This window comes from Microcaecilia unicolor, chromosome 10, assembly GCF_901765095.1.
Source record: "Microcaecilia unicolor chromosome 10, aMicUni1.1, whole genome shotgun sequence".
In the NCBI taxonomy this organism is placed as follows: Eukaryota; Metazoa; Chordata; class Amphibia; order Gymnophiona; family Siphonopidae; genus Microcaecilia; species Microcaecilia unicolor.
This window is the reverse complement of record NC_044040.1, coordinates 53,806,029-53,834,017: the sequence shown is the minus strand read 5'-3', so window position 1 is coordinate 53,834,017 and position 27,989 is coordinate 53,806,029. Positions and strand designations below refer to the sequence as shown.

The 27,989-nt window shown below is 44.7% G+C and overlaps 1 protein-coding gene and 1 long non-coding RNA gene across 2 annotated transcripts in view; one reads left to right on the top strand and one right to left on the bottom strand.

Moving 5' to 3' along the window:
* Window positions 1–27,989, top strand: part of CFTR (CF transmembrane conductance regulator) — a 442,294-nt gene that overhangs the window by 221,939 nt on the left and 192,366 nt on the right. Inside the window, exon 12 of the mRNA XM_030216424.1 lies at window positions 23,296–23,390. Coding sequence (XP_030072284.1) covers window positions 23,296–23,390 — 95 coding nt within the window. The remainder of the gene's footprint in view (window positions 1–23,295; window positions 23,391–27,989) is intronic.
* On the bottom strand, window positions 26–27,262 carry LOC115478816. The gene is made up of 3 exons (XR_003943577.1): window positions 27,252–27,262; window positions 26,022–26,024; window positions 26–114 (listed from the first exon to the last, which is right to left on the bottom strand). It is a non-coding gene; the product is annotated as an uncharacterized LOC115478816 (long non-coding RNA).

Genomic DNA, 27,989 nt, shown 5'->3' with positions numbered 1-27,989 from the left:
GTTTCATAATAGCAGGACACCTCTCCAGGTTCCATGAGGAATGGACCAAAATTACCTCAGACCAATGTGACTTGGAAATACTAAAGCAGGGTTACAAACTGGAGTTCTCCCATTCTATTTCAGATTTTTTCTTGGTAATCAATAGAAATAAAACAAAATAAAACATGGAATAGAAAATAAGATGATACCTTTTTTATTGGACATAATTTAATACATTTCTTGATTAGCTTTCGAAGGTTGCCCTTCTTCAAAAGCTAATCATGAAATGTGTTGTTATGTCCAATAAAAAAAGGTATCATCTTATTTTCTTTTCAATGTTTTGTTTTATTTCTGTTGATTACCTTTAAAAATGGACTAACACAGCTACCACACCTCTCTACTCAAGATTATTTCTTGGAATCTTCATGTAAGCTCCAGCCCAAATGTCAAGCAGCAGGGCCGTGCCGATGCGGTAAGCGAGGTAAGCGCCGCAGGGGGGCGCCCACCTCTGGAGGGCGCCGCCGCGGTGCTTACCCTCGCCCCGCCGAGGACTTTAAATCTTTTGGCACCAGAGAGGGGGGTGCCGCCGCTCCCGCTGCTCTTTATCCTGGCACCCCCCCCCCCCTCCCGCACCAGCCCTTTAAATTTATTTGCCGAGCGAGCGCAGCACCTCGTGTGCAAGTAAAAGAAGCGGATCCGATCATCTCATTGGGCCTTCCCTCACTGTCCCGCCCTCCTCTGACGCAACGTTCTATTTCCTCTAGGGCGGGACAGTGAAGGAAGGCCCAATGAGATGATCGGATTCGCTTCTTTTACTTGCACACGAGGTGCTGCGCTCGCTATCGCGTCGGCAATTTCTTTTTAAAGACGGGTGGCAGGGAGAAGACGAGGTAGGGTGAGGGTGGGGGACAGATGGGGTGACCGTGAAGGTGGGGGGGGGACTCGGATAGCAGAAGGGACTGGGTGGGAGCCAGATGGGGTGAGGGGGACTCGGATGGGCAGAAGGGACTGGGTGGGAGACAGATGGGGTGAGGGGGACTCGGATGGGCAGAAGGGACTGGGTGGGAGACAGATGGGAGAAGGGGCATGGAGCTGGAACTGGGGTCTGAAAAGTGAGCAGGAGGGAGAATGTGGTCATGCCTGGGGCAGGGGTGGATGGGAGAATCAATGGATCTGGAACTAGGGGCAGCCGCAGGTGGGAACTGGGAGCCGAAAAGAGGGGGCAGTGAGAGAGGGAGGATAGATCCTGGATGGAATGGGGAGTGAGAGGGAGGGCAGACCCTGAATGGATGGGAGGGCAGAGAGGCATGGATGGGAGGGCAGGGCCCAGGGAGAGGACAAATTGCTGGAAGGGGAGGGGAGAGAGGATTGCTGGCTATGGATGGAGGAGGGAAGGGCAGAGAGGGACAAGGATGGACATGGGGGCCCAGGGAGAGGACAAATTGCTGGAAATGGAGGGGAGGGGAGAGAGGAGGATTGCTGGCTATGGATGGAGGAGGGAAGGGCAGAGAGGGACAAGAATGGACATGGATGGGAGGGCAGGACCCAGGGAGAGAGGAGAAATTGCTGGAAATGGATATAGAGCAAGAAATGAAGAAGAAAGGAGAAAAGTAAAGAAATAAATGGAAAGGAAGCCCTGGAAATGGAGTTAAGAGGACAGATAGCAGCAGAATCAGATACTGGACCAGCATGATTGAAAAAAGAAAGTCACCAGACAACAAAGGTAGAAAAAAATTATTTTATTTTCATTTTAGCGTTTGGAATATGTCCACTTTGAGAATTTACAGTACATCTGCTATCTTATTTTGCAATGTATAGCAATTTGTTTCTAAGAATATTGCTGACAATTCCTTTCAGTGTGGCAAGTGGTGAGCGATCATTTTCATGGGGGGGGGGGGGTGATCATTTTCACGGGGGGGGGGGGGGGGGGGCGCCAACTGATAGTCTGCAGGGGGGCGCCAGAGACCCTAGGCACGGCCCTGTCAAGCAGTTAAAGCTACCTTGTGAATGCTTCTTCATTTAGACACAGTAGAGACTGTCCCCAGTTGCAATTGGGGAACAGGAAGAAGGAGAATTCCTTCCACCTGGGTGTGAACTTCAAAAGAGTCAACATGTTGAAGGTTCAGCATTTACAATGGGAACATTACAGTCTAATAGTTTTAGTCCAGCAGGGAGAGTTTCTAACCTCCCTGGATCTCAAGGAAGTATACTTTCATATTTCCATTTCACCTCACCACAGAAGATTTCTGTGATTTGCAATCCTTGGAGAATATTATCAAATTATGACCATGCCATTCAGCCTTTTCACATCACCAAGGACACTTTTTTCAAGGTCATAGTAGTGTCAGCCTTCCTTCGTAAGGATGCATTCCAGGTTCATGCATACTTCAATGATTGGCTGATTTGTGACTTTTCCTATCAAGAGAGTCTGTAGGTTTCATCTAAGATTGCTACTCTTCTTTAGTCCTTAAGATTGGTATTCAATTTCACCAAGAGTCAGTTGTTTCCAACACAAATCTTGGGAGTGATATTCGACATAGGCTTAGAGAAGACATTTCTTCCTGTTACTCATCAGCAAAAGATTCACACCCAATCAGGTTCTACTTTCCCTTCCATTTCCCAGGATCAGGGAATATGTTCAAGTTCTAGGCGCAATGGCCTCTATCATGGACGTTCTTCCATGGGCCAGATTCCACATCAGACCACTTCAGTGGTCCTTTCTCAGCTGTTTGTCTCCACCTCTCTTGGACCCTCCAAGCTAAACTCAGCCTCAACTAGTGGATTCAGTGCAGCCGTCCTCTGACAATTCAGAAGTGCTCTCTCTCTCTCTCTCCCTCCCTTTCTCTCTCTCTCTCTCTCTCTCTGTCTGCAAGCAGCTAGCTGTCTACAGCTCGGATGCTGCTAGAGCATACCTTAACTGGGTTCAACAGATTTTGGATTCCTTTCAGGAGTCTGACGGTCAGCCTCCTTCTGACCGATAGCAGCTTTCTAAAATTGTTATTTGGATATGTGTGTAATTTAGACATGTAAATACCACTATTTTCATGTCTAGATGCATCTAAAATGATCTCAAAAGTCAAGAAGCTGTAAGAATGTGTTTTAACATTAAAAAAACATTTTTCCTCCCACGATTTTTTGTTATTTAGATATCAATATATATGGATACATTTTGCATTTTAGGCATTCTGTAGATATAATAAAGATTTTTATAATTCTGAATGCATAATTTGGTATTGTTTAATGCAAAGTTCTCTTTTTGCTATCACATTACACTTTTCATTATGGTCTCATGTTATCATTCATTCTAATGTGAAAGATGTACTGACTGTCAAATTCCGGGGCTCGTGTAAGAGGTTCTCTAAGTGTAAGAGGTGCTCTAAGTGGATGTTCAGCATTATGCACCCTTCAAATAACTTTCAGGCCCATAGCCCTCTCTCCAACCAAGAATTTAAGAACTGATCCATTGAATTCAACAATTATGATCTCCCCAGCACATTAGTACTGTAGAAATGCATAACTGGATATCATACTTTAACTTTGTGTGTGTCTATTTGGTTCTTAAGTGTGTGTGGCTTGTGGGATCTATTGTTTTGTTCTGACTTCAGGGGCTCTTTGCTGACCATGAAATGCTGCTGCCCTAGGTTGCCACCTGGTCTTGCCTAATGGTTAAGCTAGCCCTGCTGGATTTCCACTGCCTTCAGAATTACCTATGAGATGAGTTAGTAAATTGATGCAACCACTGAACAAAGTGACAACTTTGTGATACACTGCAGCAGGTTCATACCATAACCTGCTCGTTTTCTGCCTGCTTATTCAGAAACTATTTGGGTTTCTATTTCATAAAAAAGGTTTTAAAATTTGTCTCAACAGCTAGAAATATAAAATTATTTAATGCTGTGTTGATAATAGTTTATCATATATGTCATAACCAGCATACATCTGACACTTGAAAAATATTTAAGTATGATAGAATCTCAAAATAAGCCACTCCTCAACTGGACTCTCATTAACACAGAGTAATGCAGTATACTCTTTCTGCCATTGTCCTCTATTATACTAATAGAAATGCAAAGTCTTGCTGGGGAATTTTAATAATGCAACAATTATACTATTTTACATGCCTGTGGCCAAAATCCTGCTGTCTAATTTCTTTCCACCCTATCTTTCTTTCTAACTTTTGAACAATTTTGAAAACAAAACCATCACTTCAGTATAACCTGCAGTTTATCTGAAAATTTAAATAAGTCTGCCCATCAAATTTTCTACTGATCCCTCTTGTGTCCTTATGACAAGATAAGCAGTAGAATTCACAGATTTGTAGAAATCTTACAAGGGCCTGCAGTATAAACAATTTTGATTTGAACCTTGAATTGAACTGAGATCATCAACTCATTTCATGTGAGTTAGCTCTTGAAAGCTAATAACAAATGTATTAAGTTATCCCGATAAAATGGTATCACCTACAATTTATTTTCTGTGTACACAAATAAGTGAATGCAATTTGCTTTGATCTATAGTTTTCTTAAGAGGTTTCCAGCCATCGTTGTACCTCAGAATATGCTATTGCCAGATTATTTTGTGTTGCAGCCAGGTATTGACAATATTTTATAAAAAATTGATTTTCATATCACTGGAAATTATTTTATAGCTTCTGTATTGAAGATTGCACATTAATGAGAAATTGAAACTTTGTAGATGTGCTGGCAAAAATATCTGTTTGCTATGTACTGCCATGGGTTTGATTCCTGGAACTGGCTGTGTTCCTCGAGCCAATAAATATTAGGAGCAGAAGAGGCATCATTTATAACCCATAGGAAGAAGGAAAAACCAAGTGTTACAGGATCCAGCAGTACCAAGGTTTAGATGGAGTCATTGTTTGTAGTCTGTCAATGACTAGAGTGGAGTCTAGTATGGTATTCAAATAGTATAGTATAGTATAGTAATGGTATGGTATAGTAATGAAATGGGGGGGGGGGGGGGGGGGTCCCCTCCTTTGAATATTATACCAGAGGCCTCTTTACTAAGCTATATTATAAAGTTTATTGCTATACTGTTTTACTGGAAGAGAATTCCCAATATTTACTAAATTGTGGGTCAGCTCATTTTTGATTATTGTTGGAAGGGTGGTAGGTGAGGATTGCTCCTGCCTCAATGACCTATGGCAGTGTACTGTTATTGGAGAGGAGGCATTTGGGAACCTGGAGCCAGCAAGAGAAAGGGCTTGGTAATTTAAATATTTGGGGGGCAATTCCATGAAGAAGGTGCTAACATTTACATGCAGATTACATATGCAGATGAGAAGTGGCATATATGTATCTATCTACGCACATACGTGTGTGAATGCCAAAAATCTGCTTAAGAGATATTCTGTAAATATATGTGTATCTTACATAGTGTTAATTTGACAGATGGATATATACATAGATAGCATCTAGGTGGAGCTTAGGCAGGACTTACATATGTGTAACTTACAGAACATTAAATGTGTTTCTCTGGCATTTAGGCATGAGTACATAGAAATAATTTTAAAACAAATAAGAGGAAATATTTTTTCACTCAATGAATAGTTAAAGTTCTGCAAATCGTTGCTGGAGGATGTGGTAACATCAGTTAGTATATGTGAGTTTAAGAAATATTTGGACAAATTCCTGAAGGACAAGTCCATAGTCTGCTATTGAAATAGACATGCAGAAGGCACTGCTTACCCTGGGATTGCTATCATGGAATGTTGCTATTATTTGGGTTTCTGCCGGGTACTTGTTGGCTACTGTTGGAAACAGGATACTGGGCTAAATGGACCATTGGTCTGACACAGTATGACAATGCTTATGTTCTTATGTACTTACACCAGCCCTATGGCTTGGGGTAACTGCTTGCATCTAAACTGCAGATGCATATCTATCCTGTTATGCTAGCACTCTATAGGGAAAATGGGCTTCCAGTTTCCTTTATAAAATAGATGGCTAAATGTAGACACACTGTTATAGAATTGCCCTTGTTGAGGGGGAGCATAGTTTAGAAATCAAGTGGTAGAATTAAGAGCCAGGGATAGGGGAAACTGGGCTTGTTTTGGGGGTATGGGGTAAATAGTGTTTTGCCAGATGAGAGGAGGGGCACACATGGAGTTTGACCTTTTCCAATAAATAGGACACGAAATCATATTGTACATGGAGAGACACTGTTAGTAGGGTATTTCCAGGACTGCAGTCTATGAAAGTAATATAACATGACACAACACATAAATCTACCAGATACAAACTAGAGAGTATTGAGAGCAGGACAAGAAAGAAGTAGAGACATAATGGATTCCTTGAAGACATCAACTTCTGAGGAGCCAATTCCAGGTGTGGTCCTGACAAACAGAAACAGTATAATTAAGGTGACAGTAGAAGCAATTTGGGGATCCAGTGATCCGTGTACTCTGACTCTAGAAATAGTGGACTGGAACCAAACAGAAATAAGACTACAGAAAGGTCAACTTCAAGAAAAATTATTATGATAAGGAAGCCATGCAACAGCAGGAGAATTAGTGGCTAGAGGAGAACTATGAACAGCAATAAAAATTAGCACTAAAATAGCAATAAATCTTTGTGTCAGGCATATTAACAAAAAGAAAACAATAAAGGTGATAGCTTGCATCTTAAATAGGTTCATTGAATGGTAATATTGAAATCAATTCATGGAAAGGTCTAATATTAGTAGATGGGCAAGGGGGTCAGCAATAAATGCTGCTTGTTGTGAGTCAGCTAGCCAGATCAGAAGAGCTGGGAGGAATGTGGTTTGATTTGATCATTAGTAGCACTGGTAAAGAAACACAATAAAATTTATTTTCTACAAAGCATATTTATTGTAGGTGGAAATACATGTACAGCACCATTATAGAAAGTCATGTACGTGGGAATCTAGGATTTGTGTAAAAATGTCCAGAGCCTGCGACATGTTTTACAAGTACAGGGCTGAACTTATAAGTGTATTGCACAATAATCTCACATGTGGGTGACATCATATGATGGAGCCCAACATGGAGAACTTCCCAGCAACTCTTCCAGAAGTCTTTGGAAGATTGCAGTACACGTGTGCATACCTTCCTGCTTGCTGTTGTGTGGGACCAAGTGGTCTCTCTTCATCCGTGGAGCAGTGAGGGCATAATCTTCCATTTTCTCCACAGCTTGTGTCTGTTTCTTGGCTTTAGGCCTTGGTTTTCTTTTGTAAGCGTTGAGCAGGACCAGTTTTTCCTTCTCTTCAGGTCACTTCATTGTCTCCCTATCCATTTCCACATACAGTTCAACCTCCTCTTACTGACTTACAAGTGCATTCATTCTGCAGCTCCTTAGTGTCTACCCATTCTTATCTCTCATAAGCATAAACATCACCATACTGGAAAAGAACGAAGGTCCATCAGTTGCCAGCAGTGGCCAATTCAGCTCACAAGTACCTGGCAAAATCCTAAAGAGTAAAACATATTTTATGCTGTTTATCCCAGGTGTACATGGTGAGGAGAAAAAAAAGTAATATTATATTATATCTCCTCACTGCTTTGGACCGATCTAACTGAAGATGTAACTGACATTTTAACAGAGAGTTACTCTTTAGGGTCACAATTGTCGGTCCCTCTGAGGTTTCATCATCAGCAACTAAAGGATACCATGGCCAAAATAAATTATACACGGCTGGCCTTGAGTTGGAAGAACGATTTGAGGTGTGAGATTAATACAGACCTTTGTCGCTCATATCTTAAGGGTATATACTCGTTGAGACTTTTGGTGTTTCAACGAGAAAAATTGTATCGATTTATCATGCGACTGTATATATCACCTAAACGGGCAAAGATGGCAAACATTGGTGGTACTGGTGCGTGTCTGAAATGTGGAGCCGGAATGGCCTCCTTGGGGCATATGTTTTGGCACTGTCCCTTGGTGCGTCACTTCTGGCAGAACCTACTAAAGAGGGTGGATGAAATGTGGGACTGTTCGCTGGTGTATGACCCGCTACTTCTTTTTCACCAGTTTAAGTATACCTCAGATCCTCCAGTGGGTTTTATTTTTTTTTAAATTTTTTATTTCCATATCATCAAGCTGATCAATCCATAGACTGGTGGGTTGTGTCCATCTACCAGCAGGTGGAGATAGAGAGCAAACTTTTGCCTCCCTATATGTGGTCATGTGCTGCCGGAAACTCCTCAGTATGTTCTCTATCTCAGCAGGTGGTGGTCACACACAGCAGCAGCAGCTCTGGCTAGGCCTCCAAGCCTAATTTTTAGGTTTTGTTGAGTGCCTGGGGTTGAGGGCTCTTTTGAGCAAGTGCAAACCTGGTGGTGCCAGGTCCCTCCTTTTCTCCCCCCTCCCGCTGGCTCCGTTAAAAAAAAAAAAAAAAAAAAAAAAAAAAATTTTAAACGTCTTTAAAGGCGTTTATTTCGACGTTTATTTAAGCGTCTATTGCAGCTACTCACTGAGACACCAGGTCGTTACAACTCGGAGCGGACAGCAGGTAATTTTACCTTTTTATAGCGGGCGGGGGTTCCCCGATTCTTCTCCTCGTGGCACATGGCGTCGGAGGGCGAGGGCGCAAAGGGTCGCTCCCCGGGTCGCTTGAGCGCTTCTAGAGGGGATGCGGGGGTCTTAAAGCCTGATTCGCCCTTGTTGGGTGGCAGTTTCGTGACCGATGAATGTCCCGGTCCTTCCTCCGGCGTGGCGGTTTTTTCCCGCCATAAACGCCCATCCCCCGCTCCTAGCCTCCGCCATTTTGGCCGGCCACGCGGCTCGGACGGCTTCTTCTTGGGCCGCCCTTGAGGTTGGAGACATTAATGCCATGAACGCCCTTAATTTGGGCGACGGCACAGAAGCGGCTAAAGTTAAGAGCCGTTCTTCCCGCGCGGCTCCTTCGCGGAGTTTCGCGCCGGACGCCATTTTGGATGCGCAGCAGGCCTCTCCCCCGCTGTTGCGAGCGCCGGTTGAGAGTGCGCCTAGGGCTGTTGCCCAGGCTGCGGAAGTGCACAGTCTGGGGGGTTTCTCCCCCGAGTTTGTTTTGCTGCTGCATCAGGCCTTCCTCATGCACAACGCTGCCCCCGCTCCCTCGTCTGGTAAAGAGGTTGAGGTTCCCAGAGGTAAACGCCCTCGGGTTGATTCCCAGGCCTTGGAGGAATTTGTCTCCTCCGATGTAGATGAGGGCAGCGTGTCTGAGGTCTCCCAACGGTCCTTTGCGGATTCCTTGGAGGGGACGGATCCCCGCTCGGATGGAGCGGATGACCCCTCTGCAGCGCGGCTTTTTCGCCCAGAGGATTTGCCCAACCTGTTGTTACAGGCCATGGACACTTTGAAGATTTCCTCTCCGGAGGACGTCTCTCCCTCAGCCCCTGTTGGCTCTGCCATTATGCTGGGGACGAAGCGCCCGCCTAGAACCTTCCACGTGCATGATGCCATGCACACCTTAATTTCGGCTCAATGGGATGTCCCAGAAGCGAGCCTTAAAGTGGCTAGGGCTATGTCCCGCCTCTATCCTTTGGCTGTGAGTGAACGTGAGGCCTATCTGTGGCCTACCGTGGATTCTTTAATCACTGCGGTGACTAAGAAAACGGCATTGCCGGTGGAAGGTGGCACGGCCCTAAAGGACGCCCAAGACAGGAGATTGGAGGCGGCCTTAAGGTCGTCCTTTGAGGCGGCTGCTTTAAGTTTGCAGGCCTCAGTTTGCGGCTCCTATGTGGCCAGGGCGTGCCTGACTATGGTGCAGCGGGCTTCCCCCTCGGATTATTCCTTGAGGGATGATTGGCCAGCCCTGGAATCGGGCTTAGCCTATTTGGCAGACTTGCTGTATGATGTCTTGAGAGCCTCAGCTAAAGGCATGGCTCAGACAGTCTCTGCGCGGCGGTGGCTTTGGCTGAAACATTGGTCTGCTGACCACGCCTCTAAATCCCGCCTGGCTAGGTTGCCTTTTAAAGGCAAGCTGCTCTTTGGGGTCGAGCTGGACAAAATCGTGACCGATCTCGGCACGTCTAAGGGCAAGAAGTTACCAGAGGTCAGGGCTCGGGCTAGTGCTCGTCCCGGTACCTCCAGAGGACGGTTTCAGGAAGCCCGTCGGTACCGCCCGGGCAGGTCGGGTTCTTCTGCCCCCTCTTCCTTTAAGAGGCATTTCTCCCCCAAGCAGCGTTCCTTTCGCAGAGACCGCCGTCCCGGAGGTGCTCCCTCCGGTCCTCCCCCAGGGTCTCGTACCCAATGACGGGGTCTTGGTCCACGCCCCAGTGCAGATTGGAGGACGGCTGTCCTCGTTTCTGGGCGAGTGGACCACAATAACTTCAGACGCTTGGGTGCTGGAAGTCATCAGAGACGGCTACAAGCTAGAGTTCTGCCGACCCTTAAGAGACGGGTTTGTACTCTCTCCCTGCAAGTCTCCGGTCAAAGCTGTGGCAGTGCAGCAGACTTTGGACAATCTGATCCGCCTGGGTGCGGTCGTTCCGGTGCCAGAAAGTCAGCTTGGCAAGGGGCGTTACTCCATTTACTTTGTGGTACCAAAGAAAGGAGGTTCTGTCCGGCCTATCCTCGACCTCAAAGGGGTCAATCGGGCCTTGAAAGTGCGGCACTTTCGCATGGAGACTCTCCGCTCTGTTATAGCGGCAGTGAAGGCAGGGGAGTACCTGGCTTCCTTGGACATCAAGGAAGCGTACCTGCATATTCCCATCTGGCCTCCTCATCAACGCTTTCTGCGTTTTGCAGTCCTGGGCCGACACTTCCAGTTCAGAGCCCTCCCGTTCGGGTTGGCTACTGCTCCGCGGACCTTTTCCAAAGTAATGGTGGTCATAGCGGCCTTCCTGCGAAAGGAAGGAGTACAAGTCCATCCTTATCTGGACGACTGGTTGATCCGAGCCCCCTCTTATGCAGAGTGCGGCAAAGCTGTGGACCGGGTAGTTGCTCTTTTGAGCTCCCTGGGATGGATCATCAACTGGGAGAAGAGCCAGCTGCGCCCGACTCAGTCCCTGGAGTATCTGGGAGTTCGATTCGACACCCAAGTGGGCAGAGTGTTCCTGCCAGACAATCGGATTGTCAAGCTTCAGGCTCAGGTGGACCAGTTCCTGGTAGCCTCTCCTCTTCGGGCTTGGGACTATGTGCAGCTGTTGGGCTCTATGACGGCCACGATGGAAGTAGTGCCCTGGGCCAGGGCTCATATGAGACCACTACAACACTCTCTGCTGCAGCGCTGGACTCCGATGTCGGAGGATTATGCGGTGCGTCTTCCCTTGGATCCAGCAGTGCGCAAGGCGCTGAGCTGGTGGATGCAGACAGACAAGTTGTCTGCAGGAATGCCTCTGGTGACCCCAGAGTGGATTGTCGTCACGACGGACGCCTCATTGTCGGGCTGGGGAGCCCACTGCTTGGGAAGGACAGCGCAGGGGCTCTGGTCTCCTGCAGAGGCGAAGTGGTCTATCAACCTCCTGGAACTCAGAGCCATTCGGTTGGCGCTTTTGGAGTTCATCCCGGTACTGGTGCTGAAGCCTGTACGGGTACTGTCGGACAATGCCACGGCTGTGGCCTATGTCAACCGCCAGGGAGGTACCAAGAGCGCCCCTCTAGCCAAGGAGGCTATGAGTCTATGCCAGTGGGCGGAAGCGAACCTGGAACAGCTGTCAGCGGCCCACATTGCCGGAGTCATGAATGTCAAGGCGGACTTTCTCAGTCGCCATACCTTGGAGCCCGGAGAGTGGCAGCTATCTGCTCAGGCGTTCTTGGACATCACGAAGCGCTGGGGCCAGCCGAGCCTAGATCTGATGGCGTCATCGGCCAATTGCCAAGTGCCGCGCTTCTTCAGCAGAGGACGGGACCCTCGATCCCTGGGAGTAGATGCTCTTCTCCAACAATGGCCGACACAAGAGCTTCTCTATGTGTTCCCACCCTGGCCCATGTTGGGCAGGGTCCTAGACCGGGTGGCAAGACATCCCGGCAGGATAATCCTGGTGGGTCCGGATTGGCCCAGACGTCCCTGGTATGCGGACTTGATCAGGCTCTCAATCGACGATCCTCTGCGGCTGCCAGTGGAGCAGGGCCTGTTACATCAGGGTCCCGTGGTGATGGAGGATCCCTCCCCCTTTGGTCTTACGGCCTGGCTATTGAGCGGCAGCGTCTGAGGAAGAAGGGCTTCTCAGACAAGGTCATCGCCACTATGCTGAGAGCGAGGAAACGCTCTACTTCTACTGCTTACGCCAGGGTTTGGCGTATCTTTGCAGCGTGGTGTGAAGCAGGCTCACTTTCTCCCTTCACTGCTCCAATTTCTTCAGTGTTGGCGTTCCTGCAAGAAGGTCTGGACAAAGGCCTGTCGCTCAGTTCCCTTAAGGTCCAGGTAGCGGCTCTGGCTTGCTTCAGGGGCCGCCTGAAGGGTGCTTCCCTGGCTTCCCAGCCAGATGTGGTGCGCTTTCTCAAGGGAGTTAATCACCTGCGCCCTCCTCTGCACTCAGTGGTGCCTGCGTGGAATCTCAACCTGGTGCTAAGAGCATTGCAGAAGCCGCCGTTTGAACCCTTGTCGAGGGCATCTCTGAAAGACCTGACGTTGAAAGCAGTCTTTTTGGTGGCTATCACTTCAGCCAGAAGAGTTTCCGAGCTCCAGGCGCTCTCATGTCGAGAGCCTTTTCTGCAGTTCACTGAGGCAGGAGTGACTATTCGCACAGTGCCTTCCTTTCTGCCCAAGATTGTTTCTCGCTTCCATGTGAATCAGCAGCTCTGTCTCCCTTCCTTTCGTAGGGAGGACTACCCAGAGGAGTACTCTGCTCTTAAATATCTGGATGTGAGACGAGTCATCATCAGATACTTGGAAGTGACCAATGATTTCCGGAAATCGGATCATCTGTTTGTCCTGTTTGCAGGTCCTCGTAGGGGTCTGCAGGCTGCTAAGCCTACAGTGGCAAGATGGGTCAAGGAAGCCATTGCAGCGGCTTACGTGGCCGCAGGGAAGGTGCCGCCTATCCAGCTGAAGGCTCACTCCACAAGAGCTCAGGCGGCCTCGATGGCAGAGGCCGGTTCCGTCTCCTTGGAAGAGATATGCAAGGCGGCAACTTGGGCTTCGGCCCATACATTCTCCAAGCATTACCGCTTGACTGTGGCTGCTCGGGCGGAGGCCCGGTTTGGAGCTTCAGTGTTGCGGTCAGGGATTTCTATGTCCCGCCCTGGGTGAGTACTGCTTCGGTACATCCCACCAGTCTATGGATTGATCAGCTTGATGATATGGAAGGTAAAATTATGTATAATCATACCTGATAATTTTCTTTCCATTAATCATAGCTGATCAATCCATAGCCCCTCCCAGATATCTGTATTGTTTTATTCTGGTTGCATTTCAGGTTCAAGTTTACTCTTCAGTTACTTCAGAAAGACTTCGTGTTCAAGTTTTTTCACTTGGATTCTTCAAGAGTTAAGACGAGTTTGTGTTACAGTGAGCTGCTGCATTCCTCTCCCCTCCGTTTTACGGGGCTGGATTGAGACTTATAATTCTGCCGGCACTCCCTCCCGCTTCGTGCGGCTGTAGGGCAGTTTTGTACCCCTCCCGCTTCGGCGGTGTTCGGGTCAGTCAGCTCCTCCCGCGGTTGCGGTTGCAGGATAAGCCAGATCCCCCCGCATCGGCGGGTGTGGTGTCCCTCCCCCGCTCCGCGGGGATGAGCTGGACGGATTCCCCTCCCCCACTTGTGTGGGGATGAGCTGGGTTAATTCCCCTCCCCCGTTTCGGCGGTGGTGAGCTGGGCAGAGTGTCCCTTCGTGGGTGTAATTCTCTAAGTGCTGAGTCCTGCGGATGGAGCTTTGATATCGACATACTGAGGAGTTTCCGGCAGCACATGACCACATATAGGGAGGCAAAAGTTTGCTCTCTATCTCCACCTGCTGGTAGATGGACACAACCCACCAGTCTATGGATTGATCAGCTATGATTAATGGAAAGAAAATTATCAGGTATGATTATACATAATTTTACCTTATTCCATAATATAATTTTACATTCATATCATATAAATGCTCAGAATTAGAAAATAATCAATAAGGAACTAACAAAAACAATTCCCAATTGGGATTAAAGGAAATAAAATTTTTTATATTTGACCACAATTTTGGGGAGCAAGATCTGGAAAAAAAGAGAAAGAAGAATAAAAAATAAAAAAAAGAGAGGAGAACACAAAATCGACCCGCTAGCAGTATACACAGTGTTATCTGTGTTAGAATTCAGGTTGGAACTACATCCTTTTCCTTTAACATTATAAACTCTGACAATTTCTTTGGGTCTAAGAAAAGGTAATTAACATTATTAATAAATATAAGACACCTACATGGAAACTTTAAAACGTAGGTGCCCCCTAGTGTGAGCACTCTAGGTTTTAACATCATAAATTATTTTCGTCTTTTCTGCGTGTCCTTATTTAGATCTGGAAAAATTTGTATCTTTTCACCCAAGAACGTGTCATTCAAATGTTTAAAATATAATCTGAAAATGTTATTGCGATCGGATTCAAATGCAAATGAAACTAATAAGGTAGATCGATGAGTAACAACTTCCAGTGAACTTTCCAAGAGATCAGTTATATTGAGTCCAGGTTGAAGTTCCAAGCCTCTGGATTTAATTGCTTGTATACTATGGGCTCGAGTAATAGGAGGAATAGCTTCTGTTGGAATTAGCAAGATTTCTCTAAGATATTTTTTCACCATATCAGTTGGAGAAAGTACTGGAATTTGAGGAAAGTTTAAGAATCTTAAATTATTCTTTCTGGCTTGGTTATCAAGATATTCTAGTTTTTTCACTAGAATATCCCTGTCTCTGATAATTGTTCCTGTTTGACTCTGTAAATCCTTAATCTCTCCACTTAATAGTGCAATCTTTCCTTCATTTTCATGTACTCTTGCTGTTGTTGAATCCTGTCTTTGTTTTAATGAAGAAACTTCTTCGGTAAAAGTCTTTATAGCTTGGGAAAAGGTGGAGTTCAATCCCTGAATTCCTCCCACAGATTGTCTATTGTGACTATAGCCGGTTTTGTCAGACCTCCAGCCCCCGAAGAAACAAACCCTATGTTAGTGGCATGAATCGGATCACTCACCGTTCCACCTCCCAACATCGATGTTACAGGGGTTGAGGCATCGGCAGGCCCTCCTCCGGCTGCAATCAAGCTCAGCTCCTCAGGCACAGTTTGTTGCAGCAGTTCTGCCATCCTCGGTTTGCTTCCGGGTTGCGGTGGAATGGCCAGCAGGGGCAGGCTCAATGACGCCGCTTCAACGCTGTGATCCGAGTATACCTCGGATCCAACCAACGCGGGTGTTTGTTGTTCCTGCCTCCGAACTCCACAATCTTCCAGCGTCTACTGGCGGTAAGCGGGACCCTCGGGGGTGGAGGAGACTGGTCGCCCGATTTTCCCCTTCCTCTTGCCCATATTCTCTAGGGGCAGGAGGAATCTCACTCATCGGCATTTGCTGGAGTAGGGAGCTCAGGAGCGCACATCCTCTCCCGACGCCATCTTGCTCCCTCCCTCCAGTGGGTTTTAAGGGATTTCTGGGAATGGCCATCTATTTTGACATCGCTACCATTTTGAGGGACTGGCTCTCCCCGTTGTGCCCCTCTCTTCAAATGTGGAGAATTCAAATGATACAGCAAATGAGGGTGGACAGATGTGAATTTCGTCAATGGGATAGTGTTCCTGGTCTTCGATTTAAGGCCAGATGGGAACCCATGTGGAATACCCTACCACATAAGGGAAAAAGCCACATATTAAATTGCTGAGCCATACTTTGGAGCGGGAGGAGGTGGGCAGAGAGGGGGTGGACGGGGGGTGGGGGAGGGAATAAACGGCTAAAGCTTGATGGCTGGTTTAATGCATTTGTGTTTGGATAAGATTAGTTTACCGAGCTTGTTTGATGTACTTACCATGTTGGGTAATGTAATGTTTCACATTTAGTGTATACTAAGTTGCGCCACAAAGTGTTGGAATTCTAGTATTGTTGTGGGGTGGATAATAGAGGGGGGGGGGGAGGGCGGGAGGAGGAAGGGGGAAAAAAAACCAAAAACTGTCTAGTGATCTTAGATCAACGGTTGGAATAATGCTCTTGTCTTTTCATTGGGAACTGTTGTAATTCTGTTTCTGCCAATAAAAATGATTTAAATATAAAGCAAAACTGTTAACACCTGGATTGCAGGATAACATTTTATATAATTTGATCAGAAAATGTTAACATCTTTCTATACAAATGCATGCATGCAGTTTGATTCAGACTCTTTACTTGAATGTATATTTCTCATCCGCCAAGGTAGTAATGCCACAGAACTACAAAGGGTCAAGAATGGAGGAGAAACAGCTGAACTAACTGAGGCTTTGCTGTAGTATTTTCTAATGAAAACAAATATTTTGATAGCAGTGTTAATGATGCCATTAGCAAATAATATAAATATATTAACCTTCAATTTTGGTAGAAAAAGAATGCCTCATTAATGTGATTGAAACAACACTGTAGGGTACACAAGAATTACTTATGAATTGTTGATGAATGAAGTTAATTATTAATGTACATTTATATGCAGCTTATATTGAAATATCAATGTATTCAGAAGTAGTATAAACAAGATGTTATATATGTAGACAGAATGAAGAAGAGAAGTGTAGGAAAATTCAAATAATCCCATGTTACATTGTCAGTTTAAACGTTCCTTGATATGAAGTCAGCCTTGCTGTGTTTCCTGTGCTTTGATTCTGTTTTTCTGTATTTATTTGAAAAGATGATGATGTCATTGATGACATGCATGTTTGTTCTTCATGTACTGTCTAAGATGTATGCATTCTTTCCCATAATGTGCTCATACGCTCTTGCTGTATTTTTATGTTTTCTGTTTACTACTACTACTACTACTTAACATTTCTAGAGCGCTACTAGGGTTACGCAGCGCTGTACAATTTAACAAAGAGAGACAGTCCCTGCTCAAAGAGCTTACAATCTAATAGACAAGTGAACGGTTGGTCCGATAGGGGCAGTCAAATTGGGGCAGTCTGGATTCACTGAACGGTAAGGGTTAGGTGCCGAACGCAGCATTGAGGAGGTGGGCTTTAAGCAAAGACTTGAAGACGGGCAGGGAGGGGGCTTGGCGTAAGGGTTCAGGAAGGTTGTTCCAAGCATAGGGTGAGGCGAGGCAGAATGAGCAGAGCCTGGAGTTGGCGGTGGTGGAGAAGGGTACTGAGAGGAGGGATTTATCCTGTGAACGGAGGTTACGGGCGGGAACGTAAGGGGAGATGAGGGTAGAAAGATAGTGAGGGGCAGCAGACTGAGTGCATTTGTAGGTAAGAAGGAGAAGCTTGAATTGAATGCGGTATCTGATCGGAAGCCAGTGAAGTGACCTGAGGAGAGGGGTGATATGAGTATATCGGTTCTGGCGGAATATGAGACGTGCAGCAGAGTTCTGAACAGACTGAAGGGGGGATAGATGGCTAAGTACACCACTTTGATGACCTGACCCTAAGTGGGTAATCAAATAAACCAAACCTTGAACCTTGCACCTCTTGAGTGAAGGGATGGGGAAGTAAGGGTAAGAAATATGCATACTCACTTATGGAATTAAGGGATATAGATAGATAGATAAGTAGATATAGATAACATTTTTATTAGTTATTTGTTGACCGTGACAGCTTATGAGGGTTACAGCCTACAAATTAGTAAGTTTCTGCGGTTACAAAATGTTTCCCTGTAAGCTCTTTTTCTGGCAGACTTGCTTTCTTGTTCTGATAGGTTGACTATGATTATTGTGTCTTTCTGCTTCTAAATGTTTCTTTTCTACCCTCCACCAACATTGTTATGCAAACATTCCAACATACAAAAATTATCAGTTTTGTAAGTGGGTGACTCTTTTTGTTCTTTCTTGGAGTTGTCCCGGTGTGTTTGCGAGGGGATTCAGAGGGAACAGTCTCGGGAAGGGGGTGCTTTCGTTGTTCTGGTTGCATTTATTGTGGGTGGAAGTTTGGCTAGGGTGAGAGGATGTTTCCATTCAACTGTAGTTTCTTGGTTTGTCTTCTCAGCATGAATTCTGCTGTGCAGTCTTATCCTGGAATGTTGTGTGGGGTGCCACACATTGTTGAACATACCAGTCTTGTCATAAAATTTGACTGCAGCTCTCTACGTGTCTTTAATATGCCTCACGTGGAGGGGCATAATCGAACGGGGAGCCCAAGTTTTCCTGAGCGCGAAGGGGTGGGGAAACCCGTATTATTGAAACAAGATGGGCGTCCATCTTTCGTTTCAATAATATGGTCGGGGATGCCCAAATCTCAACATTTAGGTTGACCTTAGAGATGGTCGTCCCCGATTTTTGGCTATAATGGAAACCGAGGACGCCCATCTCAGAAACGACCAAATCCAAGCCTTTTGGTCGTGGGAGGAGCCAGCATTCGTAGTGCACTGGTCCCCCTCACATGCCAGGACACCAACTGGGCACCCTAGGGGGCACTGCAGTGGACTTCAGAAAAAGCTCCCAGGTGCATAGCTCCCTTACCTTGTGTGCTGAGCCCCCCAAAACCCACTCCCCACAACTGTACACCACTACCATAGCCCTTAGGGATGAAGGGGGCACCTAGATGTGGGTAAAGTGGGTTTGTGCTGGGTTTTGGAGGGCTCACATTTACCACCACAAGTATAACAGGTAGGGGGGATGGGCCTGGGTTTGCCTGCCTGAAGTGCACTGCAGTACCCACTAAAACTGCTCCAGGGACCTGCATACTGCTGTCATGGAGCTGGGTATGATATTTGAGGCTGGCATAGATGCTGGAAAAATATTTTAAAATTTTTTTTTAGGGTGGGAGGGGGTTAGTGACCACTGAGGGAGTAAGGGGAGGTCATCCCCAATTCCCTCTGGTGGTCATCTGGTCATTTAGGGCACATTTTTGTGGTTTGGTTGTAACAAAAAAAGGACCAAGTAAACTCGGCCAAGTGTTCGTCAGGGACGCCCTTCTTTTTTCCATTATCGGATGAGGACGCCCATGTGTTAAGCACGCCCCAGTCCCACCTTTGCTATGCTTCCAACACGCCCCCATGAACTTTGGACATCCCCACGACGGAAAGCAGTTGAGGATGCCCAAAATCGTCTTTCGATTATGCTGATTTGGACGACCCTGGGAGAAGGATGACCAGCTCCCGATTTGTGTCGAAGGATGGGCGCTCTTCTCTTTTGAAAATAAGCCTGACAGTGTTCCCCATTTTTGAATGTAATTTTATAACAGGATGTCTAGGCAGAAAAGTGACAAAGGTGCATATCTTGGGGATGAGTCTATAACATAGGTGGTAACATTTATAGGCTGATTATACACGTAAATATTTAGAACAGGGGTTCTCAACCCAGTCCTTGGGACACACCCAGCCAGTCAGGTTTTCATAATGAATATGCATATGATTGTTTTGCATACATTGGAGATTTGCATACACTGCCTACGAATATTCATTGTTGGTGTCCTGAAAACCTGACTGGCTTGATGAGTCCCGAGGACTGAATTGAGAACCCCTGATTTAGAATAATGGCATTTATGCCCTTATGTGTGCTGATATCTGTGCAACAGCCTAAATTCCACCTAAGCCTATTCCAGTGGTTCCCAAACCTGGTCCTGGAGGCATCCTAGTCAGTCAGGTTTTCAGGATACACACAATGAATATTCATGAGACAGATTTGCATGCAGTGGAGGCAGTGCATGTAAATCTCTCTCATGAATATTCATTGTGGATATCCTGAAAACCTAACTGGTTGGGGTGCCTTCAGGACCAGGTTTGGGAACCACTGGCCTATTCTGTAAATATCCACTTAACTTAGATTGTATGTATTTACAATGGGCGCATATAGATGAGCGGAGCATGGGTGGGCTCACATATATGTGCATAACTTATAGACTACTATAAGTTATGTGCAGCTTTTAGATGCTAACACATATGCCACCTTATGGCTGACATAAGTGCCCATGCATAACTTTTATGTGCATATATACCCAGTTAGGCTACCATTCTATAAAGGAAAGTGGGTGCCTGTGTTCTTTTACAGAATAGGCTCCTACCAAGTGCCCAGTTATAGAAGTGCCTTCCATGTACCTGTTTTGTAAAGGCAAAACAGTCATTTCAATTGTCCCTAATCAGTTTGTCCCTACCAACTAAAGTATGTGGCTCATCATGCACCATAGAAATATAGATCATTAGATTAGTGTGCTTTATTATTTATAAGCATCAGTCCTGTGATTAATGCTACTGCCCAAATGTGCCTTGTGAAAAACAAATTAGTCCACATGCCAAAATAATTCCAAATAAAAGAAAACTTTAATTCAAACAATCCTTCAAACACAGTCCATTCAGATACACTGATCATATTGCATAAGAACATAAGCCTAGAAAAAAGTAGTGGATTTTATCAAGTCCATCTTGATAATGGCTTGTAGACTTTTCTTTAGGAAATTAGCCAAACCATTTTTAAACCCTGCTAAGCTAACTGTTTTTTATACATTCTGTGGCAACAAATTCCAGAGTTTAATTACACATTTAATGAAGAAATATTTTTTCTCCAGTTTGTTCTAAATTTACTACTTAGTAGCTTCATTTTGTGCCCCTAGTCCTTGTATTTTTGGAAAGATTAATCAAGCGATTCACTCCACTAAGAATTAATAGACCTCTATCAAATCTCCTTTCAGCCATCTCGTCTCCATGATAAAGAGCCCTACCTTCTTTAACCTTTCCTCATAGGGAAATTGCCCCATCTCCTTTATCATTATTGATGTCCTTCACTGTAACCTTTCTAATTCCACTATATCTTTTTTGAGATGTGGTGACCAAAATTGCACACAGTATTCGAGGTGCGGTTGCACAATGGAGGGATTCAAAGGCATTATAATATTCTCAATTTTGTTATCCATTCCTTTCCAAATAATTCATAACATTCTATTTGCTTTCTTAGCCACCACTGCACACTGAGCAGAGGTTTTCAATGTATCATCAACAATGACACCTAGATCCTTTTCCTATGTGGTGACTCCTAGGGACCTATTTATTAAGCCATGCTGTAGGCACACAAATTTTTTAGTGCACGCTAATATGCTAGGGACACCCATAGGAATATAATGGATGTCTCTATTGTCAGCACACACTAAAGAGTTTGCATGCCTACAGCACGGCTTAGTAGACAGGACCCCTAATGTGGAACCTTGCATCATGTAGCTATAGTTTGGGTTCCTCTTTCCTACATGCATCACTTTTCACTTGTTCACAATAAATGTCATGTGCCATTTAGATGCCCATTCTCTCTGACTTATAAGGTCCTGTTGCAATTTTTCTCAATCCTCTTGTGATTTAACAACTATGAATAACTTTGTGTCATCAGCAAATTTAATTACCTCACTAGTTATTCCCATTTCTATATCATTTATAAATATGTTAAAAAGCAGCAGTCTGAGCACAGACTCCTGCAGAGCCCTACTATCTACCCTTCTCCATTGAGAATACTGATCATTTAACCCTACTCTCTGTTTTCTACCTCTTAACCAGTTCTTAATCCACAATAAGAACATAAGAACTTAAGAATAACCATACTCGGTCAGACCAATGGTCCATACAGCCCAGGATCCTTCTTCCAAAAGTGGCCAATCCAGGTCACAAGTGCCTGGCAGAAACCTGATTAGTAGCAACATTCCATGCTACCAATCTTGGGGCAAGCAGTGGTTTTCCCCCATGACTATCTACCTCCTGTCCCATGACTTTCTTATTTTCTCAGGAGTCATTCATGGGGTACTTTTTCAGACACCTTTTGAAAATCCAGATGCACAGAGGGGCATTTTTGATATGATGTCTAAGTCCAACTTTGGACTTTTGCTCAAAATTTCCAAATAGCAAATATAGTGATTTTCAAAACAGCAAATGTCTACCTTTTTTTTTTAATGGCCACTTTGAGCCTGCAAAGAGGTGGGAAAATGTGGGATATAAATGCAGCAAATAAATAAATTGCATTTATCTCTTTTGTGTGTGTCCAATATATGTATATCAATACTAATGTGACCATTTCATTTTGGGATTTTCCATGGATGGAAATAGCAGTGTTTAATAATTGATAACATTTTTGATATATATCTAATATCTAAATTTAATAAAAGGTAGTAATTGTGACTATTTTACTTTTACGTATTTATTTTTTTCTGTGTGTTGTCAGACAATTTTGGATATAAGCCCCACCCTTGGCACCACCCCTAACTCCGCCCCCTGTAGCCTCTCCAAACAGTTGGGCCACCGACTGCCTATGCTCTGTTCCCAGTACCTTGTGGTATTTCCCTACTGGCTTCCCCTGCCTCCAAGCAGGGCTAGCTCAAGAGGTTGTAGCGCCCTGGACCAACTTTTATTTTTGCACCCCATGCCCTGCCTCCCGCCTGTCCTGCCCCTGCCCCACCCCTTATATTGGGGCCAATCTGGGGTTATGAGCTGCACAAACTACATATAAATAAAATCAGGAAAAACATTGGAACATTTCATTCTGTTGGATCATCTCTGGCAGAGGGAGCCAAATGATATGTAAGACTGAAGAAAGTAAGAAGCAGATGGTGTGTGTGTGTGTGTCTTTGGATGCAGGGGGGGGGGGGGGCTGGAGAAAGGTGGATGGTATTTGTGTGTCTTTCGGAGCATGGGGGGGGGGGGCTGAAGAAAGTTGGATGGGTGTGTGTGTGTGTGTCTTTGGAGGCAGGGGGCTGGAGAAAAGTGGATGGTATGTGTGTCTCTCTCTCTTTCTCCTTACCACCACCCCCAGCTACCACTGTATATTTCTCCCCACCCTATCCTCCATGGCCAGCCTTCAGCTTCTGCTCTCAGCCCCATGGCACATTCACCCCTTTACTCTGCCCCCAATCCCCCCATGGCAATTCACCCCTTTATTCTTCCCCCAATCCCCCTCATGGCATATGATTCACTCCCTTTGGCTTCTCCCAGTCCCCACGTGGCACATTATTTACCCCTTTAGTCTGCCCCCAATCCACCCCATGGCACATTATTCAACCCCTTTGGCCTGCACCTGAATTTAATACAGTACTCGAGATGTGTTCACATGAGTAATAATGTTTGCTATGCACTTTGTCTTTTCTCTAGCCAGTGCCATGCTGCACAGCTTTTCAACCATGAGTTGTTTTCAAAAGCTAGAGAAAGACAGTCTTTGAAGTAATCACAAATTAAAAAGTATAAGAATTTCTTTGATGAATTTATATTCCTTCTTTTGACTTTTGACATTGGCATAAATACAAAGGCATTCTATTGAACAGAAATCTTAAGATGGACTGTTTTCAGTTTGTCTTGGCTCATGTTTACTTTATTGATCTTTTAATAGGATATTGCAAAATTTCCCGAAAAAGATGACACAGTTCTAGGTGAAGGCGGAATCATTCTGAGTGGAGGTCAGCGAGCAAGAATCTCACTAGCAAGGTGAATATGAGAATTTTTATAGGGTTGTTTCATACCAAAATAAATTATGTGGAGCAGCATTTTAGAAAAGATGTTCAGATCAGAATCTAGATATCCAAGTTGGGACATCTGAAGTTCCACTAGTATCTTGGAACAGGATCTGCCATCCTAGAGCCTGATCTAAAATACATGGTGAAATGGACGTTCATGTGCCAGTGACAGGCAGCATGAACAATCATATTAGAAAAAAAAGATGTCTAAAATATCAGTGAGGGGCAACACAAGAACATAGATGTCTTTATGGCATTATATAAACACTTATGAACTGGTAACATAAATGTTTATGGCCTGGGACAGAAACGGTTATGTCAGCCATTTTAGAAACATAGAGATCTACTTCTCCTAAAGCTTCCACAGAGCCCACTATCCCTTGCCAGTCTCGCATTTGAAGGGGAACATCATCCACTGGGGGATGAAGGGGTTGACCTCCCTTAGAGGGGGGGGGGGCTTTTACTAAAACGTTGCTCGAGTTATCTGCAGCAGGGCCCATTTTATTCCTATGGGCTCTGCTGAAGGTAACTCGAGCTAAGTTTTAGTAAAGGACCCCCCTAAATCTCTCCAGTGAAACACTGCTCAATAGGAGCACATTTCTGAAACCTGGATATCCTGGGTAGCAGGTCTAAATCCTGATGTCCCCTTTCTGAAATGGGGAATAAACTTCTCCTTTTTTTTTGGCTCCTCCTAGCCCCTCCAAAATCACACCCAGACCATTTGGGTGTTCTTCAGTTTTAGATGTCTGTGTCCTAGCTTTGTAAAATTGGAACTTAATCTATGCATGATAGGTGTCTAAATCCCAGTTTAAGGACATCCAAAATAAGCTTCTTCAAGGAGATGGCAGAATGAAGATAAAACTGGTTACAAGGAAATATGGTTGTATTTAAAAGAAATGAAAGAGAGTAATTTAAGTAAAAGGGGCAACCTGATGTTTTGTATCTCCTTGAGAAAGCCTGGTTAGGGCGAAACACTGTGCTGCATTGGAGAAATAGAATAGAATAGCGCATAGCGATAGGGTGCAAGCATTTACACCAACTGAAGCCAGGTATAAATCCCAGCCTGCAAGTTGGGCACGGATCCCTGAATTCTATAACACTACATGCATTTTAAGGGAATTCCCCTGACCCGCCCATGTCCCTCCTATTGTTATGCCCTCTTTTCAGATTCACGTGGAAACACTTAGGTGCTATTCTATAACCCGGCACATAAGTGACGTTCCATGCTGATTTGTTGTTTTTAGGCTGTTTTGGTGCAAAGTGACATATATAGTGAAAAATAATCCGAACTAGAGATGCAAAATGCTAGGCTCTTTGTTAGGAGAACCTAAGAACAAGATCCTGGAATCATTGTGGACAATATGTTGACATTTTCAGCCCAATGTGTTACAGCTACTTAAAAAACCAAATAGAATGTTTGGGATTATTCCAAAAGAGTTACAGAGCAAAACACTGCTTGCTCTGGGATCAGTAGCATGGAATGTTGCTTCTATTTGGGTTTCTGCCAGGTATTTGTGACCTGGATTCACCACTGTTGGAAACAGGATACTGGGCTAGATGGACTATTGGTCTGATCCAGTATGGCTATTCTTATGTTCTTAAACTGGAAATATCATTATGCCTCGGTATAGGACCCTGGCGCAACCTCACTTTGAGCATTGTGTGCAATTCTGGTTGCTCCATCTCAAAAAGGATATAGTAGAACTAGGAACGTTTCAGAGAAGGCAACAAAAGTAATACATGGGATAGAAAACCTCCCTTCTGAAGAAAACCTATATAGGTTATGGCTCTTCAACATTGAGAAAAGATCAATGAGAGTGGATTATGATAGTTTATAAAATCATGAGTGGGTTAGATTGGTCGATTAACTTCTCAAAGAACACAAAAACAAGAAGACACTCCATTCAACTAATGAGCAAAAGATTGAAAACAAATTGTAGAAAGTTTTTTTTTCTTTTCATGCAGTGCATTATTAAGATGTGGAATCTGTTGCAGGGGGTGTGGTCAAGGAGATTAACATGGAGGGGCATAATCGAACGCAGACGCCCATCTCCATGGGCGACTATCTCCGAGGACGGGTCCGCGAAGGGGCGGCACAGACCGTATTTTCGAAAAAGATGGGCGTCCATCTTTTGTTTCGATAATACGGTTGATGCCGGGCAAATGCATTGGATTTGGGCGGATTTGAGCTGGGCGGTAACGGTTTTCAGCGATAATGGAAACCGAAGACGCCCAGCTCAAAAATGAACAACTCCAAGGCATTTGGTCGTGGGAGGGGCCAGGATTCATAGTGCACTGGTCCCCCTCACATGCCAGGACACCAACTGGGCACCCTAGGGGGCACTTGTAACAATTAAAAAAAAATTAAAATACCTCCCAAGTCCATAGCTCCCTTACCTTGGGTGCTGAGCCCCCCAAATCCCCCCCAAAACCCACTGCCCACAAGTCTACACCATTACCATAGCACTTATGGGTGAAGGGGGACACCTAGATGTGGGTACAGTGGGTTTTTGGGGCGGTTTGGAGGGCTCCCACTTACCAGCACAAGTGTAACAGGTAGGGGGGGATGGGCCTGGGTCCACCTGCCTGAAGTCCACTGCACCCACTAAAAACTGCTCCAGGGACCTGCATACTGCTGTGATGGAGCTGGGTATGACATTTGAGGCTGGCATACAGGCTGGCAAAAAAAAGTTTTGAAAGTTCTTTTTTTTTGGTGGGAGGGGGTTAGTGACCACTGGGGGAGTCAGGGGAGGTCATCCCCGATTCCCTCTGGTGGTCATCTGGGCAGTTGGGGTACTTTTGGGGGACTTGTTCGTGAAAAAAATGGGTCCAAAAAAAGTGACCCAAATTCTCGCTTCTGGCGCCCTTCTTTTTTCCATTATCGGCTGAGCGCACCCATCTCTCCTCAGCTGATAAACACACCCCAGTCCCGCCTTCACCACGCCTCCGACACGCCCCCGTCAACTTTATCCGTTCCCGCGACAGACTGCAGTTGGAGGCGCCCAAAATCGGCTTTCGATTATACCGATTTAGGCGCCCGTGAGAGAAAGGCGCCCATCTCTCGATTTGGGTCGAAATATGGGCGTCTTTCTCTTTCGAAAATAAGCTGGATAGTGGAATTCAAAATAAGTTTTTGGACAAGTTCCTGGAAAAAGAGTCTTTAAAAAATTTAAGTTAGGTAGACTTAGGAAAGCCATTACTCATATCTGGAAATGAACTTTTAGAAATAGGTCTATTTTGTGAAATCTTCTGGGTACTTGTGACCTGGACTGGCCAGAGGCAGGATATTGGACTCAATTGACCTTGGTTTGATTCTGCATGGCTTTTCTTATATTTCCCTTTCCAGTACTGAGTTCTTAATGCCAGCAGCACATATCTCCTATGTTCGGCAATCAGAACTGGAGTATGGAGATAGTAAGGATACATTCTCCTTTTTCTAGCAGGTGTAGAGGGAGCTGACTGATGGGCTTGGGGAAAGAGGTTTGAGTTTAGTTATTCCTCATGGGGTCCAGATAGAAGAGTTTCTACCTTAGAGGATTAGGGTTTGAAGGGTAGAAGAGAAGGATTATGCAGAATCTGTTGCTTTGACTTGTTAAAGTTGGTGTGGCTGAGGAGGTGGGGGGGGGGGGGGAGCAGTTTAAGCGCTGAAGCAAAGAAGCAAAGGGATAACTGGGGTGAAGTTACATATTTTATTCTACTAAATTTAGACTAATTCTCAGTTGCACACGGTTAAGTATAACATACATCAGTTTTTTACTTCCCTTTAAGCATTCCATTCCTGATTAATTTCTCTAGTGCTATTTTCCTTTTCAGTTATTTATTATAACATGACGTGCTTAGCTGGCATATAAATTTCAATACAGACACACAAAAATCTCAGTGACAGGGGACGATGTGGAGGCTGTAAAAGGTTGCAGTTAGACTTAGTATAGTTTACACTCATGGCTTGTGATCAGTGTTATTTATTCTGTGGGAATTAGTTAATCAAAATAAGTCACAAAAATACAAATTGAAACTCCATAACAAAGTTTAAATATGTTGAGTCAATTTTAGACATTGTTTTGTATTATTAGCAGTATTGGAGTAATGATTAAGATTTTAAAAAAAGCTTCATAAAGTTGACACTTAGCCCAAATACATTATAGTTTAGTGTTCACTATACTGTTTAGGCAAGGAAATGAATTTTTAAATATTGTGAGAGGAAACAAACTTATGCTGAGTAAATGTTACCCAAAGTCAATAACAGAGCTGTGTCTTAGAAGCTCCAAAGCAATTTAAAGATGAAGTCAGCTTTTGGCACCTTGTGCCATTCTTAGTTTAGCAAAATACTGTTCTTTGCTTATCTTATCCTCTTTTCATTATTGCTATAAAATGACATAAAGTTAAAGTCTCTACAGTTGTCCTCTATAGGGAAGTACAAATTTACTATTTGTTGCAATATCAGGAACTACATTCCTTGCAATTACATCCATAACTGTTGATTCTATAGTACTGTATCAGTTTCTTTATGAGTAATTTGTCTTTTACTGGGATGTCCTTCACTGAAATGAAGTATAACGTCAAAGATTAC